General features: G+C 29.7%; 3 protein-coding genes across 4 annotated transcripts in view; 2 read left to right on the top strand and 1 right to left on the bottom strand.

The window, feature by feature from the left end:
• Positions 1-9,314, top strand: part of LOC106685363 (lactosylceramide 4-alpha-galactosyltransferase) — a gene marked incomplete at its 5' end in the record, with an annotated part of 93,299 nt that extends 83,985 nt beyond the window's left edge. Inside the window, 2 exon segments of the transcript XR_001343831.3 lie at positions 8,822-9,022; positions 9,113-9,314.
• Positions 1-13,241, bottom strand: part of LOC106685359 (Tudor domain containing 3) — a 14,050-nt gene extending 809 nt beyond the window's left edge. The window contains exons 1-13 of the mRNA XM_067047747.1: positions 13,072-13,241; positions 12,853-12,937; positions 12,702-12,767; positions 8,526-8,686; positions 7,004-7,145; positions 6,816-6,926; positions 6,484-6,726; positions 5,858-6,017; positions 5,565-5,759; positions 4,441-4,623; positions 4,216-4,356; positions 3,278-3,393; positions 35-145 (exon numbers count right to left, since the gene is read on the bottom strand). Coding sequence (XP_066903848.1) covers positions 35-145; positions 3,278-3,393; positions 4,216-4,356; positions 4,441-4,623; positions 5,565-5,759; positions 5,858-6,017; positions 6,484-6,726; positions 6,816-6,926; positions 7,004-7,145; positions 8,526-8,686; positions 12,702-12,767; positions 12,853-12,937; positions 13,072-13,106 — 1,749 coding nt within the window. The 5' untranslated portion in view covers positions 13,107-13,241. The remainder of the gene's footprint in view (positions 1-34; positions 146-3,277; positions 3,394-4,215; positions 4,357-4,440; positions 4,624-5,564; positions 5,760-5,857; positions 6,018-6,483; positions 6,727-6,815; positions 6,927-7,003; positions 7,146-8,525; positions 8,687-12,701; positions 12,768-12,852; positions 12,938-13,071) is intronic.
• Positions 9,518-13,311, top strand: part of Liprin-beta (liprin-beta) — a 196,125-nt gene continuing 192,331 nt past the window's right edge. Inside the window, exon 1 of one of the 2 annotated variants that reach the window (XM_067047743.1) lies at positions 9,518-9,682. In XM_067047743.1, coding sequence (XP_066903844.1) covers positions 9,599-9,682 — 84 coding nt within the window. In that variant the 5' untranslated portion in view covers positions 9,518-9,598. The remainder of the gene's footprint in view (positions 9,683-13,311) is intronic. The other variant, XM_067047742.1, reaches the window with a different exon arrangement.

The following is a 13,311-nucleotide window of genomic DNA, read 5'->3' as shown; positions in this document are numbered from 1 at the left end:
TATATAATTAAAATAAACACTTTGGTGTTGTTACCTCAGTGATCGGTAAACAATCATCTTGGAGAACTTCTTCAAAATTTCCATATTCTAGAAATCTCACTACACAGGTTCTCTTTGAAATACCTGTAACCTCAGCATTATAATACTGAAAAAGAAATAGCTATTAATAACATTAATAAAAAAAAGTTAAAAACATTAAACTATAAGACTTAAGATAATTAAAAATTGAGAATAACATAGAATTTTATTTATTAATGCTTCCAATAACTCTGTGAGACTTATTATAATTTAATAAACTAAGTTTGAGTTTAAAAGGAAATAAGGTTTTTTAACTCGATAAACCTTATGGAAAAAGAGATGAGATACAAAATCCTTTTTCCATTATAATTGATAATTGATAATAAGAAAAAATTAATTAAGTGTAATATATATATATATATATATATACTACACTCAAAAACTTGACTTATTAGACAGGACAAATTTGTTGCCAAATCTTAGAGAAAAAAATAGCAGATAAGAAAAAAAATATTTTTTTTTGGAGAAATTTCACATTTTTAAAGTGAAGGTACAAGCTATTTACCCCTGCAACGCAAAAACTTTAGAGTAAACCAAAAATTTTTAGGTTAGAGCTAAGATGTTGACAAATGAAGAAGGGTAGAAAATTACAAAACAAGGTAGCACGAATGATAAAATGTTTTTTTAAGGAATCAGTTCAAAGGATGGGGATAAATAAATAACTAGGTGAGATCAAGTATTCATGAGGTGGATGGAAGATCTTGAGGTGAGGAAGTCAAGGAAACAGGACGGTTTTAGTTTGTTTTTTTCTCAAAGATTGGAATAAGACATGGTTTTCGGAAATTAGGATAAGGTCACCCTTCCTCAGAATACCATTGGAAGATAAGAGACTATTTGGGAACACAGAAAATGAATCTTAAAAAGTAATTTGTTAATCTTTCTAGCCTCATTTTATGCTCTCCAGAAAGCCCTCCCTCCATACACTAAACATATGCAGTCAATAATAATAATAATGAAGGCCTAATGTACCCGAAGGTTCGATGCCAATACCACCAATCGCTCTCTACATACATCCTTCCAGTGATGCCCCTAAATAAATAAATTTTAACACAATCCTCTGATCTACGATTCGGTCTACCCCTCGGAAGTTTACCCGTAGGTTCAGTGTTTATTAACATTTTAGGAATCTGCTCGTTACTAAGCCCTACAACCTTAAACGCTCATCTTATACACCGCAATGCTATAATTTTAATTATATTTACTGAGTATAGTTCCCTTAATTCAGAGTTGTGTAGTCTTCTAAATCCTCCCATTAATTCATCCTTTTTTGGTCCAAATATTTTATGTAATCCTTTAGTTTCAAAAATCTTAAGGCGCTGTTCATCGCTTAGTGTAAGAGGCCACGTCCCGCATCCATAAAGAACAGTGGAAAGGACAGTACTTTTGTAAATTCTAATTTTTAAGTTTTTGGATAGAAGGCACGAGCTAAGCAGTTTTAAAATTGAAAAATAGGAAGCATTTTCCACCTTCAACCTCACTTTTATTTCCTCATCAATTTCGTTTTTTCTAGATGCTGTAGAATCCAAATACTTAAACTTATCTAACTGTTTTAACATATTTCTTCCTATATCTATATCACCAAAACTTTTTGGTATTCATCTCACTTTTAATGATGTATTCTAGTGCTAGATTAAATAAGATAGCATATGTAGTCTAAGTGGGAGAAAATTAGGGAGGATACTTGAAGAGGGTGAGTACTTCATCACGGAAATGAATCATGGAGTCTTAGAAGCTGTTTGAGGATTAAGATGAATTTTTGGGTGATTTAGGGAAAAATATTACTTCAAGTTACATGTTAGTTAACTCCAAGGTTTTTATATTGTTTTTTTGAACTAAATAAGGATACTATTAAGGAAAAGTAATGGCTAGAAAGGAAAAGCATTAAGGGAGGGTTTTGAACTTATGAGACTTGCCTTAGTTTTTGACGAGTTCAGACCCAACTTGAAAGTGGATTTTCCTTAGTACTATGTATATGGCTTACAAGATGTCACAAGCTTATTGGATGGGTGGAAGGATGAATGTCTAAAGGTTATTTACGTACAAATAATATTTGGAATGGTGAATAAAGTTTGGTAGGTCATTTATATAAATAGAAAATAAGGTTAGTAAGAGAAAAATATTTCAAGACAGAAGTAGTGATGATGAAGGAGGTTGGGAATTATGAGTTTGGAAATGGAGCTGTAAGGAGTGGAGCTAGAACTTGCCGTAATAGTATTTGAATACTGTCAGATAAGGAAATGTTGAGGAGTTTAGAGAGGAAACTTATTTAGTTATAGGATTTTGAAAAATCAAATAGAAAAAGGATTGTGATTTTCTGTAGGTCTATAGAGGAATAAAGATCATGAGAAACTTTTTTGCAAAGCAAACTGTATTAGCTGACCACAGCAGAATCCTATTTGGAAAGGATTAAAGAGAGCACTTTGATGAAGTAAAGGGATGAGTTAAGAATGGACTTCTTTTCAGAGGCTTTGTTAGATTAGACAGGATGGAAATAGGTCTAAAGCCAAAAGCTGTGGAAGAAGAAGGAATCTTATTCAGAGTTTTGATAATAATCATATGTATTTCTGTCTGGTAAAAACACTAAGCCATATAATGTTGAGATCTTTGTTTACGAAAATCTCACTGCATATAATATTAGTTAGGTCTGTTCTAACTTATGGTATTATCGTGTAGAAGTGCTAATAGTTTACAAATATTTGAGAGAAATATCATAAGAATAATGATTGGCTCTGTAAAGGATGGAGACCAGTTGAGGCACAATGCAGAGTTTTACCAAGGACCAAATGCGATACAATATAAAAGACTTTCAAGATTATGGTGGGCTAAGCATGTTGCAAGAATGAATGATGACTCACCATCAACAAAACATATTGTTCAAATATGTAGAGAGAAAAAGAAAGGGAAGGGAGACACAACTGAGATAGACAGATGAGGTAACAGGCAAAGCCCGGAAACTTCTTGAAGTGAGATCTTGCTAAACCCTTTCGCAAGATAAAGAGGAGTGGAGATGACGTCTTGATGTGGCTAAGACCTGTACCAGGTTGTAGTGTATGTGATGAATGATATATATATCTTTAAAAAGCTTAACTTGTTACATTGTTTTACCTTTTTATAAGTTTATTCATTTTTCAACTTAGTGTGAAACTTTTTATCTGATACTAGTCTAAAATATAAAAAACAAATAACAAATTTTACTTACAACATTATCTTCCCAATACTTAGCCATACACTTGTCTCCAACTTTCCATCTGTATTTCCCAGTACTTTCTGGTTTTGGAGTTGTGTTGTGACTAACATTATTCTTTGAAGAATTCACTAAAAAGATAGAAAGATATTTATTTTTATGAATAAGTAATTAGGCCTACAATAATTTTAAGAAATAACTAATTCCTTCACCATTTTGTAAACATTTATATTGTGCATAAAACCCTATGACCATGCATAGAGGATGTGATTGTAAAGACATAGGAAAGTGTTAAATATTATTTACTACATCCCATTACACACTTCCTGTAACCTGTTTACAAACCTTAGTACTTTTATCATTAAATTTTGACAATACATCCATGCCACTATTTCCGCAACCAAGGCAATAAAAAATATATTTTTCAATCTGACTAAATCCATTTATAAACTAATTATTAAATTAATAAGGATATTGAGATACAACTTGAGAAAATCATTAAAAAATATTGTATATATGTATATATAGTCGACCGCAAAAATTGATATATAAGAAGTCAGGGTTGCGGTCCAAAGGAACATAAATAGTTGTAAACTATTTTTGTTTCTCTTTTGACCGCAACCCTGACCATCTTCTTATACATTAAAAAAAGGCTAACAATCATGAGAGATCCCTTCTCTTCTGATGTCATAATAAATTTCATTTGTTATTAATTTATTAATTATCAGTAATTAAATTCTTAATTAAAACAAATTTTACATGAATATGAAAATTAACTGAATCCATAATAACAAATTAATCATAGATGAAATTAGTGTAATATAAACTAATACATTATCTTGTCAAAATCATCACTTCATAAGAATGGAATTCTGATTTATTAAAATCAATTGAAAATAATGGTTACTCTAGGAAAACTACTCGAATACAATATTTTTTTCATTGTTACTTACTAAATTGATTTGAAGGAGGCAACAGAGGCGGGATGAATGCAGAATCTTTATAAGGGAATTCAGGAATATCTGGCATTCCAGCTGGTTTGAAATAGTTAGAATTCTGACTTCGGTAATCTCCTCCACTATTTAAGTTATAACCTTAAAAAAAAAGAAAATAAATAAAGTAAAATGAATATATAACTCCTACTCTTAACAATTAATAAAAGTATTGATGATAACTACCTATAGAATCCATTTTGTAATTATTTCTGTAGCCATTATATTGTGGAGGACTTGTTTTACTCCCGAAATAGTTGTCATTTTGTCTACCTGGTTGCTGATCATTTCTATTAGCAAAGTGATCAAATGGATCATTGTTAGTTTCAGATCTTCTGTTTTGGTTTTGAAATCGAGGAGGTTTTTGGTCTGAAATTTTATTAACAAATTTTTATTAATCCTGTAAACAATTCCCAATAATTATAGACATAATTTCAATTCGACAATCAAAGACATACAAAGTGATAATATTTCTTAAACATTTATTTTGATTATAATAAACTGTAAATGAACAAATAATTATTACGTATGGATCTTGGATCATAATGATCTAAATTTGGAGGTAAACATGTATCTTTCACAGATGGAAGACCAGTGTTGCGAAATCTACCTGCCAACCAGTCCATCAACACCATGTATTTGCACCCATCATTTTACTTTCATTGTCTATTGCAGTTATCTGCATTTATAGACATCTCTTTTGCTTTGTATGGCAAATAGTTCACTCTTCTTACAATATAATACGAAAAAATAAATACGGAATGACTAAAAAAAGATAAAAATCCATGAGAAATTAATTTTATATTCCCATTCATCTCTATTAGCTTGTTTTAACCTTCGTAATAGCTATTTTTTGTGGAAACTTATGCAAAAAAAATAATCCCAATTTTCCAGGTTCAATAACTTTTTTTCACAAAACTATCTCAAACCACATGTGTAAGTTTCCATTAAATTAACAGGGACATCACATTACATAGTTCCTTTTTTCCAAAAAAAATGATGGTTGGGGTTCCCCATGTTATCGCCATACATGGATTTTCATGGAACTATTGAGATTCATCATGACTGTTAGCGACTAGCAAGTTCTACATTAGCAGAAGAGCTGCTCGATAGAAACTTAGTACTTTATTGAACTCTGAGGAAAAACAAACATTTTATTCCTACGGAATTAATACTTTCGCAAAGCCGACCACTACATTCTTCGACTTTCACATTTCAACCTGAAGTTACATCAGTTTCGTATGTAACACATATAAATAAGAAATATATAAAGTAGAAAACAACAAAATATGTAAGAAATATGAGCTCACTCTGTGTTTGATTTTGCCACCTTGATTGCCTTTCTTCTTTTTTCTTATCTATACCATTTCCAATAATAAAATTATTTTGTGGTCCTCTATCTCGGTTCCTATTTTTTTCTTGACCTGGATAACTTTTAGATTTATTATTTGTCTCATAATTTTGTTTTGGAGCCTCCCATTCTTTTTCTTTTGTTTTATCTTTTTCTGAGGACAATATAAAATAAAAAATAGTATTTAAGAAAAAAAAAAAAAAAAAAAAAAAAAAAGACATTCATAAAATTATGATTTGAAAAAATTAAGACCTGGTAATGATGGCAACTTGTCTTCGAGAAACGAGAAAAGTGAGACTCTTCCACTTGGTTTGGGCCCACTTTCTTCATCATTACCTTTACGCCTACTTCGCTCACGACCAGGTTCTTTTTCAGTCTTTTCTTTGTCATCAGAACCTTTACCACTCTTTCTCTAAAACAATGAAAAAAAAATATAATGAGAATTCACTAAACAAATATTATAAATAAAGTTCACAGAATATGAGGGATAAACATAAAATACAAACTTTAATACTGGACAGCAGTACCTGCCATTTATTAAAAAAAATATTTGGAGAATATTATACTTTAAAAACTGTACTATGCTCAAATAGAAGAGTTTAGGTCTAAAGGTAAATTATAATAAACTCAATTAAAATTTTCTGCATTTTAATTGTATAGAAAAGTCAACAAGTCTCATTAATCAGAATTAAAAGAAAATGTATGACGGTCATAGTTATGTATAACATCCATATTTTAAATATGTGTGGAATAATAGTAAATGATAATAACTTCATAGTATTAAAATTGAAAGTATAATTTATGACAGGGAAAATGATAAATACTATGAACAATAAGTTCATGATAGTAATAAGTGTTTAAATAAAAATGAAATTTACTTGAAGGTTCCTCAGGGCTCTATCAATGTTATTTTTACTTTGCTTGAGAGCAGCTTCAGCTTCTTGGATGGTGAATCCTTGAGACATAATTGCTTGTATGTTTCTATCAAGAAGTGGTTTAGTACCACCACCAAAAACCTTTTTTGTGCAGCCTGCTGCTTTTCCTGCTTCAGCAATGGCATCACGTCTTTGAGCTTCAAATTCTTCGTTATCCCTACCATCTTTTGAACCATCATCTAAGGACTAAAATATAAAAATAAAAAACTTCTTAGCTAGGGTCAAAAATAAATCCCAATAATTAATTAAGCCAAGTTTTGCTAAAATAACAATACCTTGAAATTTTTATCAGCAATATTAGAAGGAGCGAGTTTCTCACCAAACGGTATCCATGGTGGGGGCCCTCCTTCAGCTCCAACACGCCCTCTGGCTTGTTTGGCTAGATTCTAAGTAGAATATGTTAGGTATAAATAAATGAGTTCAGGAATCTAAATATTCATAATTCATTGTAAAAGTTACTCACTTTGTTAGTAAGCCATTTCTCAACTAAAACAATAACCCTGCCTCCTAGAACTTCAACATTATCAGTATGAAGTAACAAAAGACCATGGCTTATGACCATTTCACCCTTTAATTTCAGTTTCGTACCAGGAGGGGTGTTAAAACTAAAAATAAATAAATTATTTTGGTGATGCAAATCAAATATTCAAATTAGAGAATAAGAAACAAAACAACCCTGCCATATGTAAACAGATAATTAAATAAAAAGAATAAAGGAAAATAATTAGTTTTGCCTGAGTCATAAATAATAATTGGTCTCAATCAATAAAAATTTTAACTCTTGGACAAGTCATTTTCTTTGTAAAAAACAAAAACAAAGTTAAAAACCAATAACAATAACAGGATGACATAATAATAATTTCAAGATAAATTTAATCTTTAAGAATAAGGCACTAAACCATAAATCCTAACAACTCAAAGATTTAAGTGTGAACTAAAATTAAAAACAAAAAAAAAATCATGTCAGTTTAAGATAGGGTTTTCATCTATTATTCCAATTTCAATGAGTAACAAATACAGATTTTGATGTATAGCCTAAATCATTGCTTGTTCAAATATTATAATTTAAGTCTCTGGATTTTGATAAATTGAAGTGTTTAAAACATCAATAACTCAAACTATTTTTAATTTGGAAAAATTTTCATTATCTTGAAATTTCAGTTACTGAAAGTTAAGTTGACTGTTCACATATATTTATAACCTTCCTCCTTTCTCACATTAATTTCTTTCTAAAGCAACCAAACCATCTCTACAGAGTTTACATATTATTAAAAGTTGCCATATTACATCTGTGAAAACATTGAGTCACCATAACCTCCCAAATTATAATATTCTTAATACCAAAACTTGGAGGAAGGAGTATAATGGAGGAGGTAAGCTGACAGGAAAAGTGAAACCAAAAAGTTGGTCCTAACGATGGATCAGGGGCCTCGCGCCAATCACTGGCTGCCTTCTGTCTCTGTTTTCTTGACCACCGTGGGTGCGGCCTTTTGCTATAAAGGAGAGTAGGGTTTTAGAAGTTATGAATAACCAGATGTGTATAATCTGTATCATATAATTACACATTTATTTAATCTAAGGCCCTAAAAACAGAATAATTTCTTTTCAAAACTTTATATATAAATCGTGTTGTCAATGGATATAAAGGCTATATCAATATCAGCAAGACAAAAATAAACCTATTAGTTTAATATACCCATATTATCTGGTTCAAAATACATGATTCATGAAAAAATAACAATTTATTATATTATATAAAATTTTATTATGCATAATCATTGACCATAGAAATAGATCAAGAAGTATGGTTACAGGTTACAGTCATACTGCATTCCTCTTCCCTCTCCCCTCTTTGAAATTAAAAAAACATTTAAGAGACAATTTAAAAAAATGTCAATATTCAGGGGTTCTCTACTTATATTAATCATAAGAATTGGTGTGTAAATTGTTTAAAACTATAATTTGGACAAGTAATATAAACTTACTTAATATCAACTAGTGGAGACATCTCTAAAGCAGAACAACTTTGAGTACCATCAGTTAGGATCAGTTTAAACATTCTAGGAGCATGCCTTGATTCCTCATTTGCTTTTGGTTCTGAAATATTCCTGATTTTTTGTATTTGAACAACCATGTTACCAGTAATCTAGGGATCAAGAAGAAATAAATATTAATTAAAAATATATAATGTATTATTATGATTTTTTTTATTAATGTATAAGACTTAGCTAAACAATCATATAACTTTATTATCCCATTGATGGGAAAACTGTCAAGACAGATATGAAATGGTGGTCTATGGTCTTCGAAGGAGGTTATCGAGCCACAAGTTCTTCAATTGATACCTGGTGGTTGTGATGCAAGAATTTCACAGCTATGAAACATCTCTGTTTGCAGATAATTTCACTTTTGATTGTGTGAAAAGAGTTGAAATCAACATCTGTGATTCAAGTAGAGCAGTAATAATAATAATAATAATAGGGTAGGTTACATTCTACAAAAGAATATGTATTCAATGGTATAGTAGGCAAGTGTAACCCTTTTTATTTTTGTTTTCTTATTTGTTCTTCAGAATGTTAGAACAAAATTTCTCCCTCTCTCAATGTACAATAAAGAAAAAACAAAACAGGGATCTAGGCAACAATAGAGGTTTCAAAGTCTTGGAAAAATCAGTACCCTCCTATGAGACAGGATGTTCCTTTGTCATGTTCCCAACAAGAGGTTAATATAAAGAACAAAAGTAATAATTAAAACAAAAAAATGAAATATAGTAACATTAATCTATTCCATTTTTTACTATAATTTTTTTTTTTTTTAATCATTTATTTATTGTTATTTACAGCTGTACAACATATATGCAACAAGTAAATTTGCTGTAGGTGAGATAGTGACATGATACAAACATGTGGAGAATCTACCCATTGATAGAACTGCAATAACATTTCTAGAGGAGAAGATCCCGAGGCCATCTTCTTTTCAGACGCCTAGGAGGATTATTAGGGAATGAAGGAGAAGCTAGGTTAGAAACAAGTGGATTTGGGTGGTTGGGAAGTTTTCCATGGAAGGAATGGTATCTGGTTTTGGCCAAATCGGCAACATATGGGACATTGAGGTCATGATGGATGACTTGATTTGTGACAAAGTAAGGAGCCTTAAGGATTTTGGACTGTAAGGTTTAACTATGATTCTAAAACTAATATTTCACAAACTTTTTTTTCTGTAAATAAATAATAATTCAGTATGGTTATTGGTAAACACTTAAAGGCAGAAAAAAAAGATTAAAAATCATTTAACATGCTGTAATATACATGATAAATACCAAAAACATGGAAGAAATCAATTAAAGAGTATTATTATTATGAAAATGATTTTATTTGAGGATTATAATGATAATTTATAGTATTAAGGGGAGGAAACAGATAAATTGAAGAACAGATTATGTTCACAAATTTTTACAGAAAATTGTTTTAAATATAATTTAAAAATGGAAGTAACAGTAAAATAAAACATTTTTGTTGCCCAAAATTTATGGAATGAATCAAATTAGTGAAAAAGACTAAAAAATTTGCCTTAATCATGAATAGAGATGCATCATTTAACGAATTCTAACATATTTTTGAAAATAATATTTAACCAATTGTTTGTTAATGGAATGGTTCGTCATAGGTGTCCTGTTTTGGGCTTATGAGAAAAATTAAAACATAATTCCAGCTAATATTTGAAATGAAAGCTCATAGCCCAAGACAAGCAAAATGTAATATAAAATTCCGAAGAAGAATGAGAAGTGGAATTTTTTTATTTTAAGAAAAGCTTTAGAAGCAGGGGTTTAAGAAAATTAATTAAAATTATGACGCTAAAAATTATTTTATATGAATACCTAACTATTTAATTTTTGTGTGAAGTTGTGTTTTTATCTTAATTACGATGAAGATTATAAATTATTTTTATTTATTAGATCATGTTTTAATATTTGATACATTTAATAATAATTAATATTAAATATATATATCCTGCACTTAATAAGTATCAGAAAATATTTATAAGTTATTTATTTTATATTTTAACAATGAAAAAATCATTCTAACAAAAAATGACCAAATATGCAATAACCAATCAAATACTCAAAATAAAATAAAATATATCTAACCCGAATGATTGATATGTACATATATTAATGTTGCAAAATTATTTATTAATGAAGGAAGTATAGTACATTATTAATGAAGGAAGATGGTCAAAAAAGGTATTGAAAATAGTACAAAAACTATTTATTATATACCAGTGTTCAGCCCCATGTTGTAGATCTTCAACGCTAAATAAAACAAGGTATGTACAGATTTGTTCTGTTAAGGTCCTACTGTTATCCTCTACCTCCATTCTTTACTCCCTATAAACTCATGTTTCCATGTCATATTATCCTTTATTCATTTATCATCTTACATTTACCTATCGCATAGGTCCTTTTGTTATTTTACTATACTAAAACTGTTGTTTTACCATATTATGAGTACTTTGTTATTTACTTTTTAACTAATTATTACTTGAGTTTCAATTCCATTATTCATTACTGTATATGTTACTAATATTTATTTAATTCATTTTATATTCTTGTAATTTACTTTTGATTACCTTTGTTAATTAAAAGTTAGCAAATTTCTATATATTTTGTATAAAAATTTCTTTTTATCAGGATTTATATATCCTTTAATATAACTTTCTAATATAATTGTAAATTTCTGATATACTTCTTGTTGTATTTGGTCCTGATGAACCCTGCAACACTGGCGATAATAAATGATATGAGATAATTAATTAAGAATAATAATGATAGAAAACAATTTAGAGCAACCTTTATTGAGCTCTACCCTAAGTACCTTCCTTCATAAAAAATATTTTGTTCAAACATTTATCAAAAATACTTCACTTCATCTTTGCTATTATTGTTTCCTATTTTTAATTATCTCTCATTCTCCATAACGTCGGGTTAATTTTCAATGAAAACTTAAGGGAGATCTACTAGGAAGATCTAATAAAGCTATTAAACCCTTAATAAAAAGGCAAGCATCTGTTCAGAGAATTAGTGTAACATTGCATTAGAATGGATGCTTATGGGAACCACTAAGATTTCTTTGGGTTTACAGTTCTGCATCATTATGAATTGTAAATCCCAGATAAATATCCACAAGTCAGATTCAGCATCTTCCAAGAGAGTTCGCTACCTCAGTAATAATACTGAAGAATTATTATCTATCTATTATTATTATCTGATAACAAATGATTAACCCCAGGTAAAGAATATAAGCCAGATTGTAAAAATATAGCTCTCTGAAAAATAAATCAAGATGATTTCCAATGCAACACTTACTGTGTCAGTTACAACCATTACGATCATGTATACTATAAGATCTGCTGTAATGGCAGAGCTGTCGTACTACTAGATTTTATTGACAGTTACTGTTACAGCAGGGAGAATAAACCATAGTGCAAAAATAAAACTTAAATTATGGTTTCTTACTGCAAAGAGAAACTAAACAAAACTATTCTCTGCTATTCAACTAGTATTTCTAAAAACAAATTTTCACCACCATTTATCATTTTGATTGTACTAATATCAAATATATTAGATATTTAGTATCTAACCTCATACAGGTATATAGTCGTAAATTTACTGCTTTTTATTTTTTAGGTAGTGTGGATTGGATCACTAATAAATTAGACTTAAGAATAATAAATAAAACCACTGTTTTGAAGGCTTTTTTTACTTTTTGTATTATAATCCTTTATTGGTCATTTCTGGAATCCCCGGGGGTTACCAACAAGGTACCAACCTGTTCTAACCATTGTGGGAGTCAAGTTCTCATTTTGTGGGACTGCTACGGAAATAGAAGTCAATCCCTAGGCAAAATTCGAACCGGTGGCACTGCAGTTCCAAGAATGTTATGACCTACCTCTCAGCTTCCATGGCTACAAGCAGTCTTTTTTTAAGGGGATCTAAATTTATAAGCAATGGCACCCTGAGAAGTTATAATTTTTAAAGTTGTCACATTTCTAGAAACAGGAAAATTAAAAATACAGGCTTGATTCGTCCAAATACTTCAAAAACTCCTTAAACACTATTAAAATAAAGTTTCAAATAGTATTCTAAAAAAAAGACAACTTACAGATTCATATTTCCCTTTGTTCAGTTCAGGGGGAAAGGCACAACCGCCTAATTCTCTTAAATCAATCTATGGAATAGAGAGTAAAAATTATCAAAACTTGATAAAAGAGAACTTTTGCATCATTAATAGACATTATAAAAAATGTACTTACATCCACTGCTTTCTTTTTTATCAGTGTTAAATCTGTAAGTTTTCCATCTTCAGTAATAACATTATATCCTTCAGGAGATAGTTTCCTGCAAGTGAAGAGAGCACATAAAAATAATGAATTCTTTAGGCACTTATAGGTTATCAAACATGCTTTAAATCGGAATTATTAAAAAAAAAGAGTTTCCAAATTTATTAGTAATATCCTAATAACTTTACACACCATCCATCCTCTGATAACTGTTCTGTAATTTCCATCTTCAGAATCACATTCAAAACAATGTTTATTCCTAAAGAAACCTCACCACTATCATTGAACAGATACTAACCCCCACAGCAATGCTCTAGTAACTCGTATTTTTTCTTAATTTGTGTTAAACGTTAAAAGAAACTTGTGAATAATAAATATATATAGTCTATAATTAGTTTATAAATTAATTTGAAGTATTACTTGAAACTAAGC

This window comes from Halyomorpha halys, unplaced genomic scaffold (assembly GCF_000696795.3).
Source record: "Halyomorpha halys isolate HHAL.00 unplaced genomic scaffold, Hhal_1.1 Scaffold685.1, whole genome shotgun sequence".
NCBI lineage: Eukaryota > Metazoa > Arthropoda > Insecta > Hemiptera > Pentatomidae > Halyomorpha > Halyomorpha halys.
Note: the sequence above shows the minus strand (reverse complement) of the source record. Positions and strands in the feature narration are given on the sequence as shown.